At 40.0% G+C, this 20,631-nt stretch overlaps 1 protein-coding gene across 1 annotated transcript in view; it reads right to left on the bottom strand.

Moving 5' to 3' along the window:
- GPR137B (G protein-coupled receptor 137B) overlaps positions 1–20,631 on the bottom strand; it is a 70,512-nt gene that overhangs the window by 2,129 nt on the left and 47,752 nt on the right. The window contains 1 exon segment of the mRNA XM_031659710.1: positions 1,842–1,966. Within this exon segment, the coding sequence (XP_031515570.1) occupies positions 1,842–1,966 (125 nt within the window).

Genomic DNA, 20,631 nt, shown 5'->3' with positions numbered 1-20,631 from the left:
CTGAGCACAGCAGGCTGAGGAAAAGGGAAGGGAATCCCAATAGCTACTACCCTTCCTGTTTGCAGACCATGCCCATGCTGAGGTAGGCAAAACTTGGACTCCTGGGGTGGGTCTCTGCTATGGTTGCAATTTCAGGTGCTTCCCTCTTTTTATTTGCCTTCCTAATTCACTGAAAATTAGGCAATGGCAGCAGACTGGTATGGTTCACGTATTGTCTTACACCCTCTATGTATGCTGCTTTGAACTCTTAGTATTTAACTGCCCTCTCCAAATTTCCTGGGCCAGATCTGCATGTGGATTCAAGCAAGGAGACTCTTCCTATTAAAACTCATATGAAAGTATAACATAAGCATAGGTGAGACCAAGCGACAGGGTACTTATATACAAACTGTTTACGTAGTATAGTGATTCAGAAAACAGGTTTGAACAAGACTGCCTGAGTTAGAATTCTAGCCTAACCACTTGCTGGCTGTGACCTTGGACAAGTCACCTACCCTCTGGATACCTCAGTTTCATCTGTATTATGAGGCTAATAATAGTACTGACCTCTCAGGACTGTTAAGACTAAATGAGTTGATATTTGTGAATCTCTTAGAACAGTGTCTGATACAGAGTAGATGCTATAGAAGTACTTATTGAATAAGTATTCATGAAAATTAAGACTAAAGTAAATACCCTTCATGTAACTGAAATTTTATTATTTTATTTTTTTTTTTTTTTGAGACGGAGTCTCGCTCTGCCACCCAGGCTGGGGTGCAGTGGCCGGATCTCAGCTCACTGCAAGCTCCGCCTCCCGAGTTTACGTCATTCTCCTGCCTCAGCCTCCCGAGTAGCTGGGACTACAGGCACCCACCACCTCGCCCGGCTAGTTTTTTGTACTTTTTAGTAGAGACGGGGTTTCACCGTGTTAGCCAGGATGGTCTCGATCTCCTGACCTCGTGATCTGCCCGTCTCGGCCTCCCAAAGTGCTGGGATTATAGGCTTGAGCCACCGCGCCCGGCCTGAAATTTTAAATTAAGAACTGACATCGTTCAAATTTGAAAACTTGGTCCTTTATAATATATAATTTATTCTAATAAATAAATACTACTGCATTTACTCTCTAGCTTTAGAATGTGATTAAAGATACCATGTTCCATTGAGTGATTCCATAGACAAGTGCTATATTTCCCTCTTGGAGATTCAGAGCACACATTAGCATATTACGGGCTCTCTTGGCATTTTCTAAAAAGTTTATTTTCTGGCCAGGCGCAGTGGCTCACGCCTGTAATCCCAGCACTTTGGGAGGCCAAGGTGGGCAGATCACTTGAGGCCAAGAGTGCAATCCAGCTTGGCCAACATGGTGAAACCCCGTCTCTACTAAAAATACAAAAATTAGCTGGGCGTGGTGGTGCACACCTGTAATCCCAACTAAAGAGTCTGAGGCACGAGAATTCCTTGAACCTGGGAGGGGGAGGTTGCAGTGAGCCGAGATCGCACCACTCTGCACTCCAGCCTGGGCAACAGAGCGAGACCTGGTCTCCAAAAAATAAAAAAGGTGATTTTCTTTTTAAATCATCATTCCTTTTGCACAGCATAGCTATTAAGACAATAGTGCTTCATGGAATATTGTTTAGGAAACACTACTGTATACAATAATGCTGTGAGGCTTTAAAAAAATCTGATGTCCTTTCTCATTCCTGAATGTTTCCCATAAGTAAAATGATCTACTGATAATCCAGTCTTATACCACCTAAGGCTGCACAGTTTTAATGTAGGAATTTTCTTTTAGCTTGAATCTGTTTCATTGGTGTAACCTTTCCCTCCTAATAAGGCTTGTCTAACATGAAGTAGGGTCTTACCCTCCCTGAAGTCCCTGAGGGGCAATGTTCCAGGCAAGGTCATCATCACTGTCATATCTTCGAGGGTTGTCAAAGAAATAAGATCTGGGACTGAATCCATGGCTGGGGACCATTCCAGGATTGGTCTAGAAAGACAGGTAATCTTTCAGCATACTTACAGACATCGTCCTTGCACTAGACAAAAATAAGATCTCTTTCTTGTAGGAGACTAAAGATGTTCTATTCATTTGCATGTAGGCTGTATCTGCTCAGCTGGAATATTCATTTCAATTACTCTTACGTTTGAGAGGGATTAGCCTTGCCTTTTATCAGTATGGGCAAAATCTATCAGAGTCTTGCCTGCAACAATGAGTCATCGTTTTAATCCCTTATTGAAAAGCTAGATGATGAGTAACTATATGCCAATAAACTGTAAAATCTAGAAGAAATGGGCAAATTCCAAGACACATACAGCCTACCAAGACTAAACCAGAAAGAACTCTAAAAGCTGAACAGACCAATAGCAAGTCTTTTATTCTACCTGACTAGAATTTCTCTGCTCCCTGATCCACTGAGAAAGCAATGTTTTCTCCCAGCTTTTCTTCAGTTCTTCTGTCCCTAAAACAGAGCTCTCTTAAGGTTTCTAAGTAACAAGGAGTAGTAAAAAGGCAAGAGATCAAAGCCATAAGAAGTCTCCCAGTAAAGAAAAGCCTGGGACCCGATGGCTTCACTGCAGAATTCTACCAAACATTTAAAGAACTAGTATCAGTCCTACTCAAACTATTCCAAAAAAATAGAGGAAGAGGGAGTACTTCTACACTCATGGAGGAGGCCAGTATTACCCTGATACTAAAACCAAAGACACATTTAAAAAAGAAAAGAAAACTATAGGCCAATATCTCTGATAAATATTGATGCAAAAATCCTCAACAAAATACTAGTAAACCAAATTCAACAATACATTAGGAAGATTATTCATCATGACCAAGTGGGATTTATCCATGTGATGCAAGGATGGCTCAACATAACAGAATGAAAGATAAAAACCATATGATCATTTCAACTGATGCAAAAATAGCACTCGATAAAATTCAATGTTCTTTCATGATAAAAACCCTCAAACCGGGGATAGAAGAAACATACCTCAACATAATAAAAGCCATATATGACAGACCCATAGCTAGTATCATACTGAATAGGGGAAAACTGAAAGCCTTTCCTCTAAGATCTGGAACACAGAGTCACCACTGTTACCCAACATAGTACTGGAAGTCCCAGCTAGAGCAATCAGACAAAAGAAAGGGCATTCAAATTGGAATATTAAAAGTCAAATTATCCTTGTTTACAGATGATATATTTGGAAAACCTAATGACTCCACAAAAAAGTGTGAGAACTAATAAATGCAGTAAAGTTGCACAAAAAATTAGTAGCATTTCTATATGCCAACAGTGAAACTATATGCCGACAGTGAAACTATATGCCAACAGTGAACAATCTGAAAAATTAACAAGTAATCCCACTTATAGCCACAAATATAAATACCTAGGAATTAACCAAAGAAGTGAAAGATCTCTATAATGAAAACTATAAAACATTGAAAGAAACTGAAGAGGACACCAAAAAAATGGAAAAATATTTTCTGTTCATGGATTGGAAGAATCAATATTGTTAAAATGGCCATACTACCCAAAGCAATCTACAGATTCAATGCAATCCCTATCAAAATACCAATTATATTCTTCACAGAAATAGAAAAAACAATCCTAAAATTTATACAGAACCACAAAAGACCCAGAACAGCCAAAGCTATTTTAAGCAGAAAGAACAAAAGAACATGACCTGACTTCAAATTACACTGCAGGGTTACAGTAACTAAAACAGCATGGTACTGGTATAGAAACAGACACATAGGGCCAGGCACAGTGGCTCACGCCTGTAATCCCAACCTTTTGGGAGGCTGAGGCAGGCAGGTCACGAGGTCAGGAGATCGAGACCATCCCGGCTAACATGGTGAAACCCCATCTCTACTAAAAATACAAAAAATTATCCAGGCAAGGTGGTGGGTGCCTGTAGTCCCAGCTACTCAGGAGGCTGAGGCAGGAGAATGGTGTGAACCCAGGAGGCAGAGCTTGCAGTGAGCCGAGATTGCGCCATTGCACTCCAGCCTGGGTGACAGAGCAAGACTCTGTCTCAAAAAAAAAAAAAAAAAAAAAAAAACACATAGACCAATGGAACAGAATAGAGAACCCAGAAACAAATCCACACACCTACAGTGAACTCATTTTTCAACAAACTGCCAAGAACATACATTGGGGAAAAGACAGTGTCTTCAATAAATGGTGCTGGGAAAACTAGATATCCATATGCAGAAGAATGAAACTAGACCCCTATCTCTCACCAGATAAAAAAATCAAATAAAATGGATTAAAGACTTAAAATTAAGACCTCAAACTATGAAACTACTACAAGAAAACATTGGGGAAAATCGCCAAGACATGGGTCTGGGCAAAAATTTCTTGAGAGTATCCCTATGGGCACTGCCATGATGGCAGAGGTTTGGGGCTAAAGAGCAGAGAATTTGTTTCCTGAAGAAGTGGAAGTGCAACAGGCAGGGAATGGATCCCAGATTTGCATCTGGATCTAGATTCTGTTCATCTATTCTATTTACATATAAATACTTTGAAGGGAAGATGGTGGATAGGAGACAGGGCTTACATGCAGCTCCCACCTGGACAGACAGAACAGCGTATGGAGAGTCACACCATGGACTTTTGCTCCAGGAACCACCACAGGAGCATACCAGGAAAAGTGAAAGAATTCACAGACACTTGGAAAGAAGCAGCAGGTCACTGCAAATTCTGAGAGGTGAAAAACTCTGGTGCTCTCTTGAAAGCGCCACCTCCTGGCTGGAGGCCAACCAACTCAGGACATTACAACTCATGACAGATCCCCTGCTCCAAGGAAGGAAAAAACAACAGCTAATTCTACTGCCTCCAGCATCTTGGCTAAACAGTAGTCCTGAGTCTGTCCATGGTGGCAACTTCATTGCTAGCATAAAGCATTTAAGAAAGCCAGCACACTAAACATACTTACAACCAGGACTCTCACAAGTCTACTTCAATCCCCTGCCACCTCCAGCAGAGCAGGTGCTGGTATCTACAGCTGGGAGACCTGAAGATGAATTGCATCACAGGACTCTTTGCAGACATTCCCCAGCACCAGTCCAAAGCCTGGTAGCCCTGCTGGGTGACTAGACCAAGAAGAGCAATAACAATCACTGCAGTCTGACTCATAGGAAGGCCCATCACTAGGAGAAGGGGAAGCACCCCACATCAAGGGACCACCCTGTGGGACAAAAGGATCTGACCAGCAGCTTTGAGTTCTAGATTTTTCCAGTGAAACCGTCTACCCAAATGAGAAGGAATCAGAAAAGCAGTTCTGGTAATATGACCAAACAAGGTTCTATAACACCCCCCAAGGCCCACTCTAGCTCTCCAGCAATGGATCCAAACCAAGAAGAAATATCTGAATTGCCAGATAAATAATGCAGAGGGTTGATTACTAACCTACTCAAGAAGATACCAGAGAAAGGTAAAAACCAACTTAAATCAATTTTTTAATACAGATATGGATGAAAATGTCTCCAGAGAAATAGATATAATAAAAAACAATCACAACTTCTGGAAATGAAAGACATACTTGGAGGATACAAAATTCACTGGAAAGTTTCAACAACAGAATCAAGTAGAAAAGAAAGGACTTCAGAACTTGAAGACAAGGCTTTTGAATTTACCCAATCGACAAAGACAAAGAATTTACAAAATGAACAGAGCCTCCCAAGAAATTTGTGATTATGTTAAATGGCCAAACATAACAATAATTGGTGTTCCTGAGGATGAAGAGAAATCTAAAAGTTCAGGAAACATATTTGAGGGAATAATCAAGGAAAACTTCCCTGGCCTCACTAGAGATCTAGCCATCCAAATATAAGAAGCTCAAAGAACACCTGGGAAAATAATTTCAAAAAGATAATCAGGCACAGTCATCAGGTTATCTAAAGGCAAAGGAAAGAATCTTAAGAGCTGTTTAACAGCAGATTTCTCAGCAGAAACCCCACAAGCCAGAAGGGATTGGGGTCCTATCTTTAGCCTCTTCAAACAAAATAGTTGTCAGCCAAGAATTTTGTAGCCAGCAAAACTAAGCTTCGTAAATGAAGGAAAAGATACAAAGTCTTTAGACAACAAAATGCTGAGAATTTGCCACTACCAAGCCAGCACTACAAGAAATGCTAAAAGTAGTTCTAATTCTTGAAACAAAACCTCAAAATACACCAAAATAGAACCTCCTTAAGCATAAATCTCACCAGGCCTATAAAACAATGAAAAAGAAAAAAAGTATCGGGCAACAAGTGGCATGATGAATAAAACAGTCTCACATCTCAATACTAATGTTGAGTGTAAATGGCCTCAATGCTCCACTTAAAAGATACAAAATGGGAGAATAGATAAAAATCCACCAATCAAGTATCTGCGGTCTTCAAGAGACTCAACTGATGCATAAGGACTCACATAAACTTAAGGTAAAGGGGTGGAAAAAGATATTCCATGCAAATGAAAACAAGCAGGAGTAGCTATTCTTTTATCAGACAAAATAGACTTTAAAGCATCAACAGTTAAGACAAAGAGAGACATTATATATTAATAAAAGGATCAGTCCAACAGGAAAATATCACAATCCTAAATATATATGCACCTAATATGGGAGCCCCCAAATTTTTAAAACAATTATTAGACATTAAGAAATGAGATAGATTGCAACACAATAGTGGGGTACTTCAGTACTCCACTGACAGCACTAGACAAGCCATCAAGACAGAAAGTCAACAAAGAAACAATGGACTTAAATTATACCCTAGAACAAATGGACTTAACAGATACTTACAGAACATTCTACCCAACAACTGCAGAATATACATTCTTTTCATTGGCACATAGAACACTGTCCAAGATAGACCATATGATAGGCCATGAAATGAATCTAAATACATTTAAGAAAATTGAGATTATATCAAATACTCTCTCAGACCACAGTGGAATAAAATTGGAGATTAACTCCAAAAGGAACCCTCAAAACTATATAAATGCATGGAAATTAAATAATCTTCTCCTGAATGATCTTGGGGTCAACAATGAAATCAAGATGGAAATTAAATTCTTAGAACTGAATGATAATAATGACACAACTTACCAAAACCTCTGAGGCACAGCAAAAGTGGGGCTGAGAGGAAAGTTCACAGCATTAAATGCCTACATCAAAAAAATCTGGAAGAGCACAAATAGAAAATCTAAGGTCACACCTCAAGGAATTAGAGAAACAAGAACAAACAAACCCAAACCCAGCAGAAGAAAAGAAATAACAAAGATCAGAGAAGAACTAAATGAAATGGAAACAAAAAGGCAATACAAAAGATAAATGAAACAAAAAGCTGATTCTTTGAAAAGATAAACAAAATCAATAGACCATCAGTGAGATTAACCAAGAGAGAAGATCCAAATAAGCTCAATTAGAAACAAAATGGGAGATATTACAACCAATACCACAGACATACAAAAGATCATTCAAGATTACTAAGAACACCTTTACACAAACTAGAAAATCAAAATATACAACCCTCCTAGATAAATGAGGAAGAAACAGAAACTGAACAGACCAGCAACAACTAGCAAGATCAAAACAGCAATAAAAACATTTCCAACAACAAAAAAAGTCCAAGACCAGGTGGATTCACAGCTAATTTCTATCAGATATTCAAAGAAGAATTGGTACCAATCTTACTGAAACTGTTCCAAAAGATACTGAAAGAGGGAATCCTCCCTAAATCATTCTATGAAACCAGTATCATCCTAATAACAAAACCAGAAAAGGACATAACAAAACTACAGACCAATATCCCTGATGAACACAGATGTAAAAATCCTCAACAAAATGCTAATAGCTAACTGAATCCAACAGCATATCAAAAAGATAATCCACCATGATCAAGTGGGTTTCATACCAGGGATGCAGGGATGGTTTAACCTATGTGAGTCAATAAATGGGCTATATCACATAAACAGAATTAAAACAAAAATCAAATGATTACCTTAATGGATGCAGAAAAAGCATTTGAAGAAATCCAGCATCTCTTTAGGACTAAAGCCCTCAGCAAAACTGGCATAGAAGGGACATACATCAAGGTAATAAAAGCCATCTATGACAAACCCACAGCCAACATTATTCTGAATCAGGAAAAGTTGAAAGCATTCCACCTGAGAAATGGAACAAGACAAGAATGCCCTCTTTCACCACTTCTATTCAACATAGTACTGGAAGTCCTTAGCCAGAGCAATCAGACAACAGAAAGAAAGGGCATCCAAACCAGTAAAAAGTAAGTCAAACTGTCACTGTTCACCAATGATATGATCGTATACCTAGAAAATCCTAAAGACTTATCCTAAAAGCTCCTAAAACGATCACCAATGACCAAGGTGAGAATCAAATAAGGAACTCAACCCCTTTCACAACAGCTGCAACAACAAAATACTTAGGAATATACCTAACCAAGGAGGTGAAAGCTCTCTACAAGGAACACTACAAAACACTGCTAAAATAAATCATAGATGACACAAACAAATGGAAACACATCCTCCATGCTCATAAATGGGCAGAATCAATATTGTGAAAGGGACCATACCGCCAAAAGCAATCTACAAATTCAATGCAATTACACTGAATGCAATCTACAATCTACAAATTCAAATGCAATCTACAAATTCAATGCAATTCCCATCATCAGGCTGGATGCAGTGGCTCACACCTGTAATCCCAACACTTTGGGAGGCCAGGCAGGTAGATCACTTGAGGTCACTAGTTCAAGACCAGCCTGGACAACATGGCAAAACCCTGTCTCTACTAAAAAATACAAAAGTTAGCCAGGTGTGGTAGTGCATACCTGTAATCACAGCTACTTTGGAGGCTGAGGCATAAGAATTACTTGAACCCGGGAGGCAGAGATTGCAGTGAGCCAATATCACACCACTGCTCTCCAGCCTGGGTGACAGAGCAAGACTCTGTCTCAAAAAAACAAAAAGGTCATCATTCTTCACAGAAATAGAAAAAAATTCTAAAATTCATATGGAACCAAAAAAGACCCTGCATAGCCAAAGCAAAACTAAGCAAAAAGAACAAATCCAGAGGTATCACATTACCCAGCTTCCAACTATACTACAAGGCAATAGTTACCAAAACAGCATGGTACTGGTATAAGAATAGGAAGGCAGGGCCAGGCTCAGTGGCTCATGCCTGTAATCCCAGCACTTTGGGAGGCTGAGGTGGGTGGATCACTTGAGGTCAGGAGTTTAAGATCAGCCTGGTCAACATGGTGAAACCTCATCTCGACTAAAAATACAAAAATTAGCTGGGCATGGTGGCGGGTGCCTGTAATCCCAGCTACTCAGGAGGCTGAGGCAGGAGAATCACTTGAACCTGGGAGGTGGAGGTTGCAATGAGCCGGGATTACGCCACGGCACTCCAGCCTAGGTGACAGAGTGAGGCAGGTAGACCGATGGAAACGAATAGAGAACCCAGAAATAAAGCCAAATATTTACAGACAACTGATCTTCAACAACACAAATAAAAACATAAAGTGGGGAAAGGATACCCTGTTCAACAAATGGTGCTGGGATAATTGGCAAGCCACATGTAGAACAATGAAGCTGGATCCTCATCTCTAACTGTATACAAAAATCAACTCAAGATGGATCAAAGACTTAAATCTAAAGCCTGAAACCATAAAAATTCTAGAAGATAGCATGAGAAAAACTCTTCTAGACATTGTCTTAGGCAAAGAGATCATGACCAAGAATCCAAAAGCATATACAACAAAAACAAAGATAAATAAATACATGGAACCTAATTAAACAAAAAGTCTTCTGTACAGCAAAGGAAATAATCAGCATAGTAAACAGACAAGTCATAGAGTAGGAGAAAATATTCTCAGACTATGCATCCAACAAAGGACTAATATCCAAAATCTTCAAGGAACTCAAACATATCAGCAAGAAAAAAAAAAAAAACTAATCCCATCCAAAAGTGGGCTAAGGACATGAATAGACAATTCTCAAAAGAAGATATCCAGGCCGGGCGCGGTGGCTCAAGCCTGTAATCCCAGCACTTTGGGAGGCCGAGAAGGGCGGATCACGAGGTCAGGAGATCGAGACCATCCTGGCTAACACGGTGAAACCCCGTCACTACTAAAAAAATACAAAAAACTAGCCGGGCGAGGTGGCTCGTTTTTGGCTGAGTCCCAGCTACTCAGGAGGCTGAGGCAGGAGAATGGCGTAAACCCAGGAGGCGGAGCTTGCAGTGAGCTGAGATCCGGCCACTGCACTCTAGCCTGGGCGACAGAGCAAGACTCTGTCTCAAAAAAAAAAAAAAAAAAAGATATCCAAATGGCCAAGAAACATGAAAAAATCCTCAACATCACTAATTATCAGGGGGATGCAAACCAAAACCACAATGAGATGCCACCTTACTCCTGCAAGAATGACCATAATTCAAAAATCAAAAAATAACAGATGCGGGCATGGATGTAGTAAAAAAGAACACTTTTATACTGCTGGTGGGAATGTAAACTGGAAAACAGTATGGAGATTCCTTAAAGAACTAAAAGTGGAACTACCATTTAATCCAGCAATCCCACTTACTGGGTATCTACCCAGAGGTAAAGGAATCATTATATGAAAAAGACACTTGCGCAGGCATGTTTATAGCCGCACAATCCACAATTCCAAAAATACAAAAATATGGAACCAGCCTAAATGCCCATCAACCAACTAGTGGATAAAGAAAAATGGTGTGTGTGTGTGTGTGTGTGTGTGTGTGTGTATACACCATGGAATACTACTCAGCCATAAAAAGGAATGAAATAGCATCCACAGCAACCTGGATGGAGTTGGAGACCATTATTCTAAGTGAAATAATTCTCAGGAATGGAAAACCAAACATCATATGTTCTCACTTATAAGCAGGAGCTGAGCTATGAGGACACAAAAGGCTAAGAGTGATATAATGGACTTGGGGACCTGGGGGAAGGGTGGAAGGGGGCGAGGGATAAAAGACTACGCATTGGGTACAGTGTACAATGCTAAGGTGCTGGGTGCACCAAATCTTAGTCACCACTAAACAACTTTTCCATGTGACCAAACACCACCTATTCCCCAAAAACTTTTGAAATTAAGATTAAAATTTAAAAAAATAATAATTCTTGGCCAGGCACAGTGGCTCATGCCTGTAATCCCAGCACTCTGGGAGGCTGAGGCAGGTGGATGACTTGAGGTCAGGAGTTCGAGACCAGCCTGGCCAACACGGTGAAACCCCATCTCTACTAAAAATACAAAAATTATCTGGGTGTGGTAGCTCATGCCTATAGTCCCAGCTACTCGGGAGGCTGACACAGGAGAATCACTTGAACCCAGAAAGTGGAGATTGCAATGAGCCAAGATCACGCTACTGTACTCCAGCCTGGGCAACAAAGCAAAACTCCATCTCAAAAATAAAAATAAAAATAAATGAATTCATGAGCAATACCCTACAAGCACAGGCAACCAAAGCAAAATGGAAAAATAGGATCACATCAAGTTAAAAGCTTTTGCACAGTAAAAGAAACAACAAAGTCGAGACAACCTACAGAATGGGAGAAAATATTTGCAAACTACCCATCTGACAAGGGATTAATAACCAGAATATATAGGAAAAGGTGTAGTAATCAAAATAAAAAATGGGCAAAAGATTTGAACAGACATTTCTCAAAAGATGACATACAAACGGCAAAAAACAGGCATATGAAAAACTAGTATCACTGATCATCAGAGAAATGCAAATCAAAACTACAGTGAGATATTACCACACCGCAGTTAAAATGGCTTATGTCTAAAAGGCAGTAACAAATGCTGGCAAGGATGTGGAGAAAAGGGAACCCTTGAACACTGTTGGCAGGAATGTATATTAGTACAACCACTATGGAGAACAGTTTGGCAGTTCCTCAAAAAAACTAAACATTGAGCTACCACATGATCCAGCAATCCCACTGCTGGTGTCTACCCAAAAGAAGGGAAATCAGTATATTGAAGAGGTATCTGCGCTCCCATGTTTGCTGCAGCACTGTTCACAATAGCTAAGCTTCGGAAGCAACCTAAGTATTCATCAACAGATGAATGGATAAAGAAAATGTGGAATATATACAGAATGGAGTACTATTCAGCCATAAGAAAGAATGAAATCCAGTAATTTGGAACAACATGGATGAACTGGAGATGATTATGTTAAGTGAAATAAGCCAGACACAGAAAGACAAACATCATATGTTCTCACTTATTCGTGGGATCTAAACTCAAACAACTGAACTCATGGACACAGAGAGGAGAAGGATGGTTGCCAGAGGCTGGGAAGGGTAGCGGCATGGGGTAGAGAGGATGGTTAATGGATTAAAAAAAATTTTTGAATGAATGAATAGGACTTACTGTTTGATAGCACTAACAACAGAGTGACTATAGTTGATAATAACTGTACATTTTAAAATAGTATGATTGGATTATTTGTAACACAAAGGATAAATGCTTGGGATGGAGACACCAGTCTCCATGATGTGATTATTTCACATTGCATGCCTGTATCAAAACATTTCATGTACTCCATAAATATACACACACACCTATTATCTACCCACAAAATTTTTTTAAAAGCTAGGTGATGCCCAAGTTAGCCAATAAAGTAGATAGTTCAATTTGGATATAAATCATGAAGGCATTCATGACAATGGCGAAATCATTTGGGGGGGGATTTCTCATCCCATTTCCATTTCCTGCCTCTATAATCATTTCATCCTGTTTCTGCCCCCAAACTGAGTTTACTTCTCAAAAAATTTCCGATGACTGGTCTCAGGTACACCCTAGAGGTCACTGCCAGTTTTCAAGATCACAGCTGCCCTAGGATGACTGTTGGGGTTTGAAAAGCCTTTTCTGCCGGCAGCTTCTAAAAGGTAAAGTTGTCTTTGTCGTGAAAGATTTTAAATAAACAGGATCAGAACTAGATTATATGGCACACCAAATCAGGCATATGTTTTGACATCCTTGTACTTATCATCCATGATCTATTTAAAAGTTAATAGAACATGAACAGAGGTGGCCACAGGATGGCTATCTAAATGTGAATTCCTGCTTTGCTAAGATTAATGTAGCCAAACATAAGGAGCAAAGTGGAACTAACACAAGGTGGATTGCCTTAAAATTTACTATTTTTAATAGTTTAAGAATACCTATGAGCCACGTGCAAAAGAATAAAGTTGGATCCTTATCTCACACCATATACAAAAAATAACTCAAAATGGATTAGAGACCAAATGTAAGAACAAAAACTACAAAACTCTTAGAAGAAAATATAGGGGCAAGTTTTCAGGGGCAAATACAGATGCTTCTCAAATTGTGATGAGGTTACATTCTGATAAACTCATCGTAAGTTGAAAATAAATAAAAAATACACACCATAGAGTATTGGTTTTTGACCCCTATGATCGTATGGCTGACTGAGAGCTGTGCCTCACTGCCCTATACATCTTGAGAGATTATCATAACCCATATTGTTAGCCCAGGAAAATATTTAAATATTCAAAATTTCAATTATAGTTTCTACTGAATATGTCCTGCTTTCACACCATCTGTAAAGCTGAAAAATTGTAAGTTGAACTGTTGTAAATCAGGGACCATCGGTATAGGATGTGGCAAAGGGTTCTTGGGTATGACACCAGAACACAAGCAACAAAAGATAAATATAGTGGACAAAATTAAAAGCTTTTGTGCTTCAAAGAATACCAATCAAGAAAGTGAAAAGACAGCTACAGAATGAGAGAAAATATGTGCAAATCATATACCTGACAAGGGACTTAAGAGTATATTTAAAACATATAAAGAACTCTTACAACTCAATAATAAAAAGACAACCCAGTTTAAAAATCGACAAAGGATGTGAATAGACATTTCTCCAAAGAAGATAAACAAATGACCACTAAGCACACAAAAAGATCCTTGACTTAGTCAACAGAGAAATAATACACATCAGAAGCCAAAAGGAGATATCATTTAATACCCATTAGGATATCTAGAATCAAAAAGTCAGATAACAAGTGCTAGGAGCGTGGAGGAATCAGAACCTTCATACACTGCTGGTGAGAATGTAAAATGGTGCTGCCTTTGTGGAAAATAGTCTGGCAGTTTTTCAGAAAGTGACACTCAGAAATACCAAATGACCCAGCAATTCCACTCCTAAGAATATACCCAAGAGAAATGAAAACGTATGTTCACACAGAAACTTGTACACAAATGTTTACAACAGCCTTATTCATCATAGCCAAATGGTGGAAATGACCCAAATGTCCACTCATATCCACAAGTGGTTTCCTTAAATGTGTCCTTTTTGTCATTTCAAGCTTCTTGATGTGGGTCGTCAAGAAGCTTGAAATTATAGTCCAAGCACAGTGGCTCACACCTGTAATCCCAGCACTTTGGAAGGCCAAGGCAGGTGGATCGCCTGAGTTTAGGAGTTCAAGACCAGCCTGGCCAACATAATGAAACCCCATCTCTACTAAAAAATACAAAAATTAGCCAGGCGTGGTGGCGGGTGCCTGTAATCCCAGCTAGTTGGGAGTCTGAGGCAGAAGAATCACTTGAACCTCTGCCTGGGAGGCAGAGGTTGCAGTGAGCCGAGATCACCCCACTCTACTCCAGCCTGGGTGACAGAGCCAGACTCTGTATCCAAAAAAAGAAAAACTTGAAATGAAATGATAAAAAGAAGGAGAACTTAAAATTCCTTAAAACCAGTGATGTCATACAGGAATAAAAACATATCACCTATTAGATGGCCGAATAGAAACAGCTCCAGTCTGCAGCTCCCAGCAAGATCGACGCAGAAGGCGGGTGATTTCTGCATCTCCAACTGAGGTACCTGGTTCTTCTCACTGGGACTGGTTGGACGGTGGGTGCAGCTCACAAACGGCAAGCCAAAGCAGGGTAGGGTGTTGCCTCAACCGGGAAGCGCAAGAGGTCGGGGTATTTTCCCCCCTACCCAAGGGAAGCCGTGAGGGACTGCGCCTGAGAAACCGTGCACACTGCAGCCCGGATACTGCGCTTTTCCCACGGTCTTCACAACCTGCAGACCAGGAGATGCCCTCCGGTGCCTACCCCACCAGGGCCCTGGGTTTCAAGCACAAAACTGGGCAGCCGTTTAGGCAGACACTGAACTAGTTGCAGGAGGTTTTTTTTTTGTTTTGCTTTTGTTTTTTCCTCCATACCCCAGTGGCATCTGGAACACCAGCGAGACAGAACCGTTCTCTCCCCTGGAAAGGGGGCTGAAGCCAGGGAGCCAGGTAGTCTCGCTCGGCAGGTCCCACGTCCATGGAGCCCAGCAAACTAAGATCCACTGGTTTGAAATTCTCACTGCCAGCACAGCAGCAGTCTGAGGTTGACCTGGGACGCTCAAGCTTGGTATGGGGAGGGGTGTCGGCCATTACTGAGGCTTGAGTAGGCGGTTTTACCCTCACAGTATAAACAAAGCCTCTGGAAAGTTCGAACTGGGCAGAGCCCACAGCAGCTCAGCAAGGCCACTCTGGCCAGACTGCTAGATTTCTCCTCTCTGGGCAAGGCATCTCTGAAAAAAAGGCAGCAGCCCCAGTCAGGGACTTATAGATAAAACCCCCATCTCCCTGGGACAGAACACCTTGGGGAAGGGGCAGGTGTGGGCGCAGCGTCAGCAGACTTAAATGTCCCTGCCTGATGGCTCTGAAGAGAGAAGGAGATCTCCCAGCACTGCGTTCAAGCTCTGCTAAGGGTAAGACTGCCTCCTTAAGTGGGTTGATGACCACTGTGTATCCTGACTGGGAGATACCTCCCAGTAGGGGCTGACAGACACCTCATACAGGAGAGCTCTCGCTGGCATCTGGCAGGTGCCCCCCTGGGACAAAGCTTCTCAGAGGAAAGAACAGGCAGCAATCTTTGCTGTTCTGCAGCCTCTGCTGGTGATACCCAGGCAAACAGGGTCTGGAGTGGACCTCCAGCAGACTTGCAGCAGAGGGACCTGACCGTTAGAAGGAAAACTAACATCAGAAAGGAAGATCATGTCCACTCAGAGACCCCATCCGAAGGTCACCAACATCAAAGACCAAAGGTAGATAAATCCACAAAGATGGGGAGAAATCAGTGCAAAAAGGCTGAAAATTCCAAAAACCAGAATGCTGCTTCTCCTCCAAAGGATCCCAACTCACCAACAAGGGAGCAAAACTGGACGGAGAATGAATTTGATGAACTGACAGAAGTAGGCTTCAGAAGGTGGGTAATAACAAACTCCTCCGAGCTAAAGAAGCATATTCTAACCCAATGCAAGGACGCTAAGAACCTTGAAAAAAGGTTAGATGAACTGCTAACTACAATAACGAGTTTAGAGAAGAATATAAATAACCTGATGGAGCTGAAAAACACAGCACAAGAACTTCATGAACCATACACAAGTATCAAGAGCTGAATTGATCAAGTGGAAGAAAGGATATGAGACTGAAGATCAACTTAATGAAATAAAGTGAGAAGACAAGATTAGAGAAAAAAGAATAAAAAGGAATGAACAAAGTCTCTAAGAAATATGGAACTATGTGAAAAGACCAAATCTACATTTGATTGATGTACGTGAACATGATGTGGAGAATGGAACCAAGTTGGAAAACACTCTTCAGGATATTATCCAGGAGAACTTCTCCAACCTAGCAAGACAGGCCAACATTTAAATTCAGGATATACAGAGAACACCTCAAAGATACTCCTCGATAAGAGCAACCCCAAGATACATAATCATCAGATTCACCAAGGTTTAAACAAAGGAAAAAATGTTAAGGGCAGCCAGAGAGAAAGGTTGGGTTACCCACAAAGGGAAGCCTATCAGACTAATAGCAGATCTCTCTGCAGAAACCCTACAAGCCAGAAGAGAGTGGGGGCCAATATTCAACATTCTTAAAGAAAAGAATTTTCAACTCAGAATTTCATATCCAGCCAAACTAAGCTTCATAAGTAAAGGAGAAATAAAATCCATTACAGACAAGCAAATGCTGAGAGATTTTGTCACCACCAGGCCTGCCTTACAAGAGCTCCTGAAGGAAGCACTAAATATGGAAAGGAACAACCGGTACCAACCACTGCAAAAACATACCAAATTGTAAAGACCATTGACACTATGAAGAAACTGCATCAACTAACAGGCAAAATAACCAGCTAGCATCATAATGTCAGGATCAAATTCACACATAACAATATTAACCTTAAACGTAAATGGACTAAACGCCCCAATTAAAAGACATAAATTGGCACACTGGATAAAGAGTTAAGACCCATCAGTATGCTGTATTCAGGAGACCCATCTCACGTGAAAAGACACACATAGGCTCAAACTAAAGGGATGGAGGAATACTTACCAAGCAAATGGAAAGAAAAAAAAAAGCAAGCAGGAATTTCAATCCTAATATCTGATAAAATAGACTTTAAACCAACAAAGATCAAAAGAGACAAAGAAGGCTGTTACATAATGGTAAAGGGATCAATGCAACAAGAAGAGCTAACTATCCTAAATATATATGCACCCAATACAGGAGCACCCAGATTCATAAAGCAAGTTCTTAGAGACCTACAAAGACACTTAGACTCCCACACAACAACAGTAGGAGACTTTAAACACCCCACTGTCAATATTAGATCAACGAGACAGAAAATTAAGGATATTCAGGACTTGAACTCAACTCTAGACCAAGTGGACCTAATAGACATCTACAGAACTCTCTACCCCAAATTAACAGAATATACATTCTTCTCAGCACCTCATCTCATTTATTCTAAAATTGACCACACAATTGGAAGTAAAACACTCCTCAGCAAATGCAAAAGAACGGAAATCATAACAGTCTTTCAGACCACAGTGCAATCAAATTAGAACTCAGGATTAAGAAACTCACTCAAAACCGCACAACTACATGGAAACTGAACAACCTGCTCCTGAATGACTACTGGGTAAATAAGAAAATTAAGGCAGAAATAAAGATCTTCTTTGAAACCAGTGAGAAAAAGACACAATGTACCAGAATCTCTGGGACACACTTAAAGCAGTGTGTAGAGGGAAATTTATAGCACAAAATGCCCACAAAAGAAAGCAGGAAAGATCTAAAATTGACAGCCTAACATCACAATTAAAAGAACTAGAGAAGCAAGAGCAAACACATTCAAAAGCTAGCAGAAGAAATAACTAAGATCAGAGCAGAGCTGAAGGAGATTGAGACATGAAAAACCCTTCCAGGAGCTGGTTTTTTGAAAAGATCAACAAAATAGATAGACCACTAGCCAGACTAATAAAGAAGAAAAGAAAGAAGAATCAAATAGACACAATAAAAAATGATATAGGGGATAGCACTACTGATATATCACTACTGATCCCACAGAAATACAAACTACCATCAAAGAATACTATAAACACATCTACGCAAATAAATTAGAAAATCGAGAAGAAATGGATAAATTCCTGGACACATATACCCTCCCAAGTCTAAACCAGGAAGAAGTCGAATCCCTGAATAGACCAATAACAAGTTCTGAAATTCAGGCAGTAATTAATAACCTACCAACCAAAAAAAGTCCAGGACCAGAAAGATTCACAGCCGAATTCTACCAGAAATACAAAAAGGAGTTGGTACCATTCCTTCTGAAATCATTCTAAATAACAGAAAAAGAAGGAATCCTCCCTAACTCATTTTAATGAGGCCAGCATCACCCTGATACCAAAACCTAGCAAAGACACACACACACAAAAAGAAAATTTCAGACCAATATCCCTGATGAACATCGATGCGAAAATCCTCAATAAAATACTGGCAAACATAATCTAGCAGCACATCAAAAAGCTTATCCACCACGATCAAGTCAGCTTCATATCTTGGATGCAAGGTTGGTTCAACATACACAAATCAACAAACATAATCCATCACATAAACAGAACCAATGACAAAAGCCACATGATTAACTCAATAAATGCAGACCTTCAGCAAAATTCAACACCCCTTCATGCTAAAAACTCCATAAACTAGGTATTGATGGAACGTATCTTAAAATAATATCTATTTATGACAGACCCACAGCCAATATCATACTGAATGGGCAAAAACTGTAAGCATTCCCTTTGAAAACTGGCACAAGGATGCCCTCCTCTTACCACTCCTATTCAACATAGTATTAGAAGTTCTGGCCAGGGCAATCAGGCAAGAGAAAGAAATAAAGGGTATTCAAATAGGAAAAGAGGAAGTCAAATTGTCTTTGTTTGCAGATGACATGATCATATATTTAGAAAACCCCATTGTCTCAGCCCAAAATCTCCTTAAGCTGATAAGCAACTTCAGCAAAGTCTCAGGATACAAAATCAATGTGCAAAAATCACAAGCATTCCTACATACCAATAACAGACAAACAGCCAAATCATGAGTGAACTCCCATTCACAATTGCTACTAAAATAATAAAATACCTAGAAATACAACTTACAAGGGATGTGAAGGACCTCTTCAAGGAGAACTACAAACCACTGCTCAAGGAAATTGGAGGACACAAACAAATGGAAAAATGTTCCATGCTCCTGGATAGGAAGAATCAATGTCGTGAAAATGGCCACACTGCCCAAAGTAATTTATAGATTCAATGCTATTCCCATCAAGCTACCATTGACTTTAACAGAATTGGAAAAAACTACTTTGAACTTCATATGGAAGCAAAAAAGAGCCCACATAGCCAAGACAATACTAAGCAAAAAGAACAAAGCTGGAGGCATCACACTACCTGATTTCAAACTATACTACAAGGCTACAGTAACCAAAATAGCATGGTACTGGTACCAAAACAGATATATAGACCAATGGAACAGAACAGAAGCCTCAGAAATAACACCACACATCTACAACCATCTGATCTTTGACAAACCTGACACAAACAAGCAATGGGGAAAGGATTCCCTATTTAATAAATGGTGTTGGGAAAACTGGGTAGCCATATGCAAAAAACTGAAACTGAACCCCTTCCTTACACCTTATACAAAAATTAACTCAGGATGGTTTAAAGAGTTAAACGTAAGACCTAAAACCATAAAAATCCTAGAAGAAAACCTAGGCAATACTATTCAGGACATAGGCATGGGTAAAGACTTCATTCTAAAACACCAAAAGCAATGGCAACAAAAGCCAAAATTGACAAATGGGATCTAATTAAATTAAAGAGTTTCTGCACAGCAAAAGAAACTATTATTAGAGTGAACAGGCAGCCTACAGAATGGGAGAAAATTTTTGCAATCTATCCACCTGACAAAGGGCTAATATCCAGAATCTACAAAGAACTTAAATTTACAAGAAAAAAACAACCCCATCAAAAAGTGGGCAAAGGATATGAACAGACACTTCTCAAAAGAAGACATTTATGCAGCCAACAAACATATGAAAAAATGCTCATCACTGGTCATTAGAGAAATGCAAATCAAAACCACAATGAGATACCATCACACCAGTTAGAATGGCGATCCAACAGATACTGGAGAGGACATGGAGAAACAGGAACGCTTTTACACTGTTGGTGGGACTGTAAATTAGTTCAACCATTGTGGAAGACAATGTGGTGATTCCTCAAGGATCTAGAACTAGAAATACCATTTGACCCAGC

This window comes from Papio anubis, chromosome 1 (assembly GCF_008728515.1).
Source record: "Papio anubis isolate 15944 chromosome 1, Panubis1.0, whole genome shotgun sequence".
In the NCBI taxonomy this organism is placed as follows: Eukaryota; Metazoa; Chordata; class Mammalia; order Primates; family Cercopithecidae; genus Papio; species Papio anubis.
Note: the sequence above shows the minus strand (reverse complement) of the source record. Positions and strands in the feature narration are given on the sequence as shown.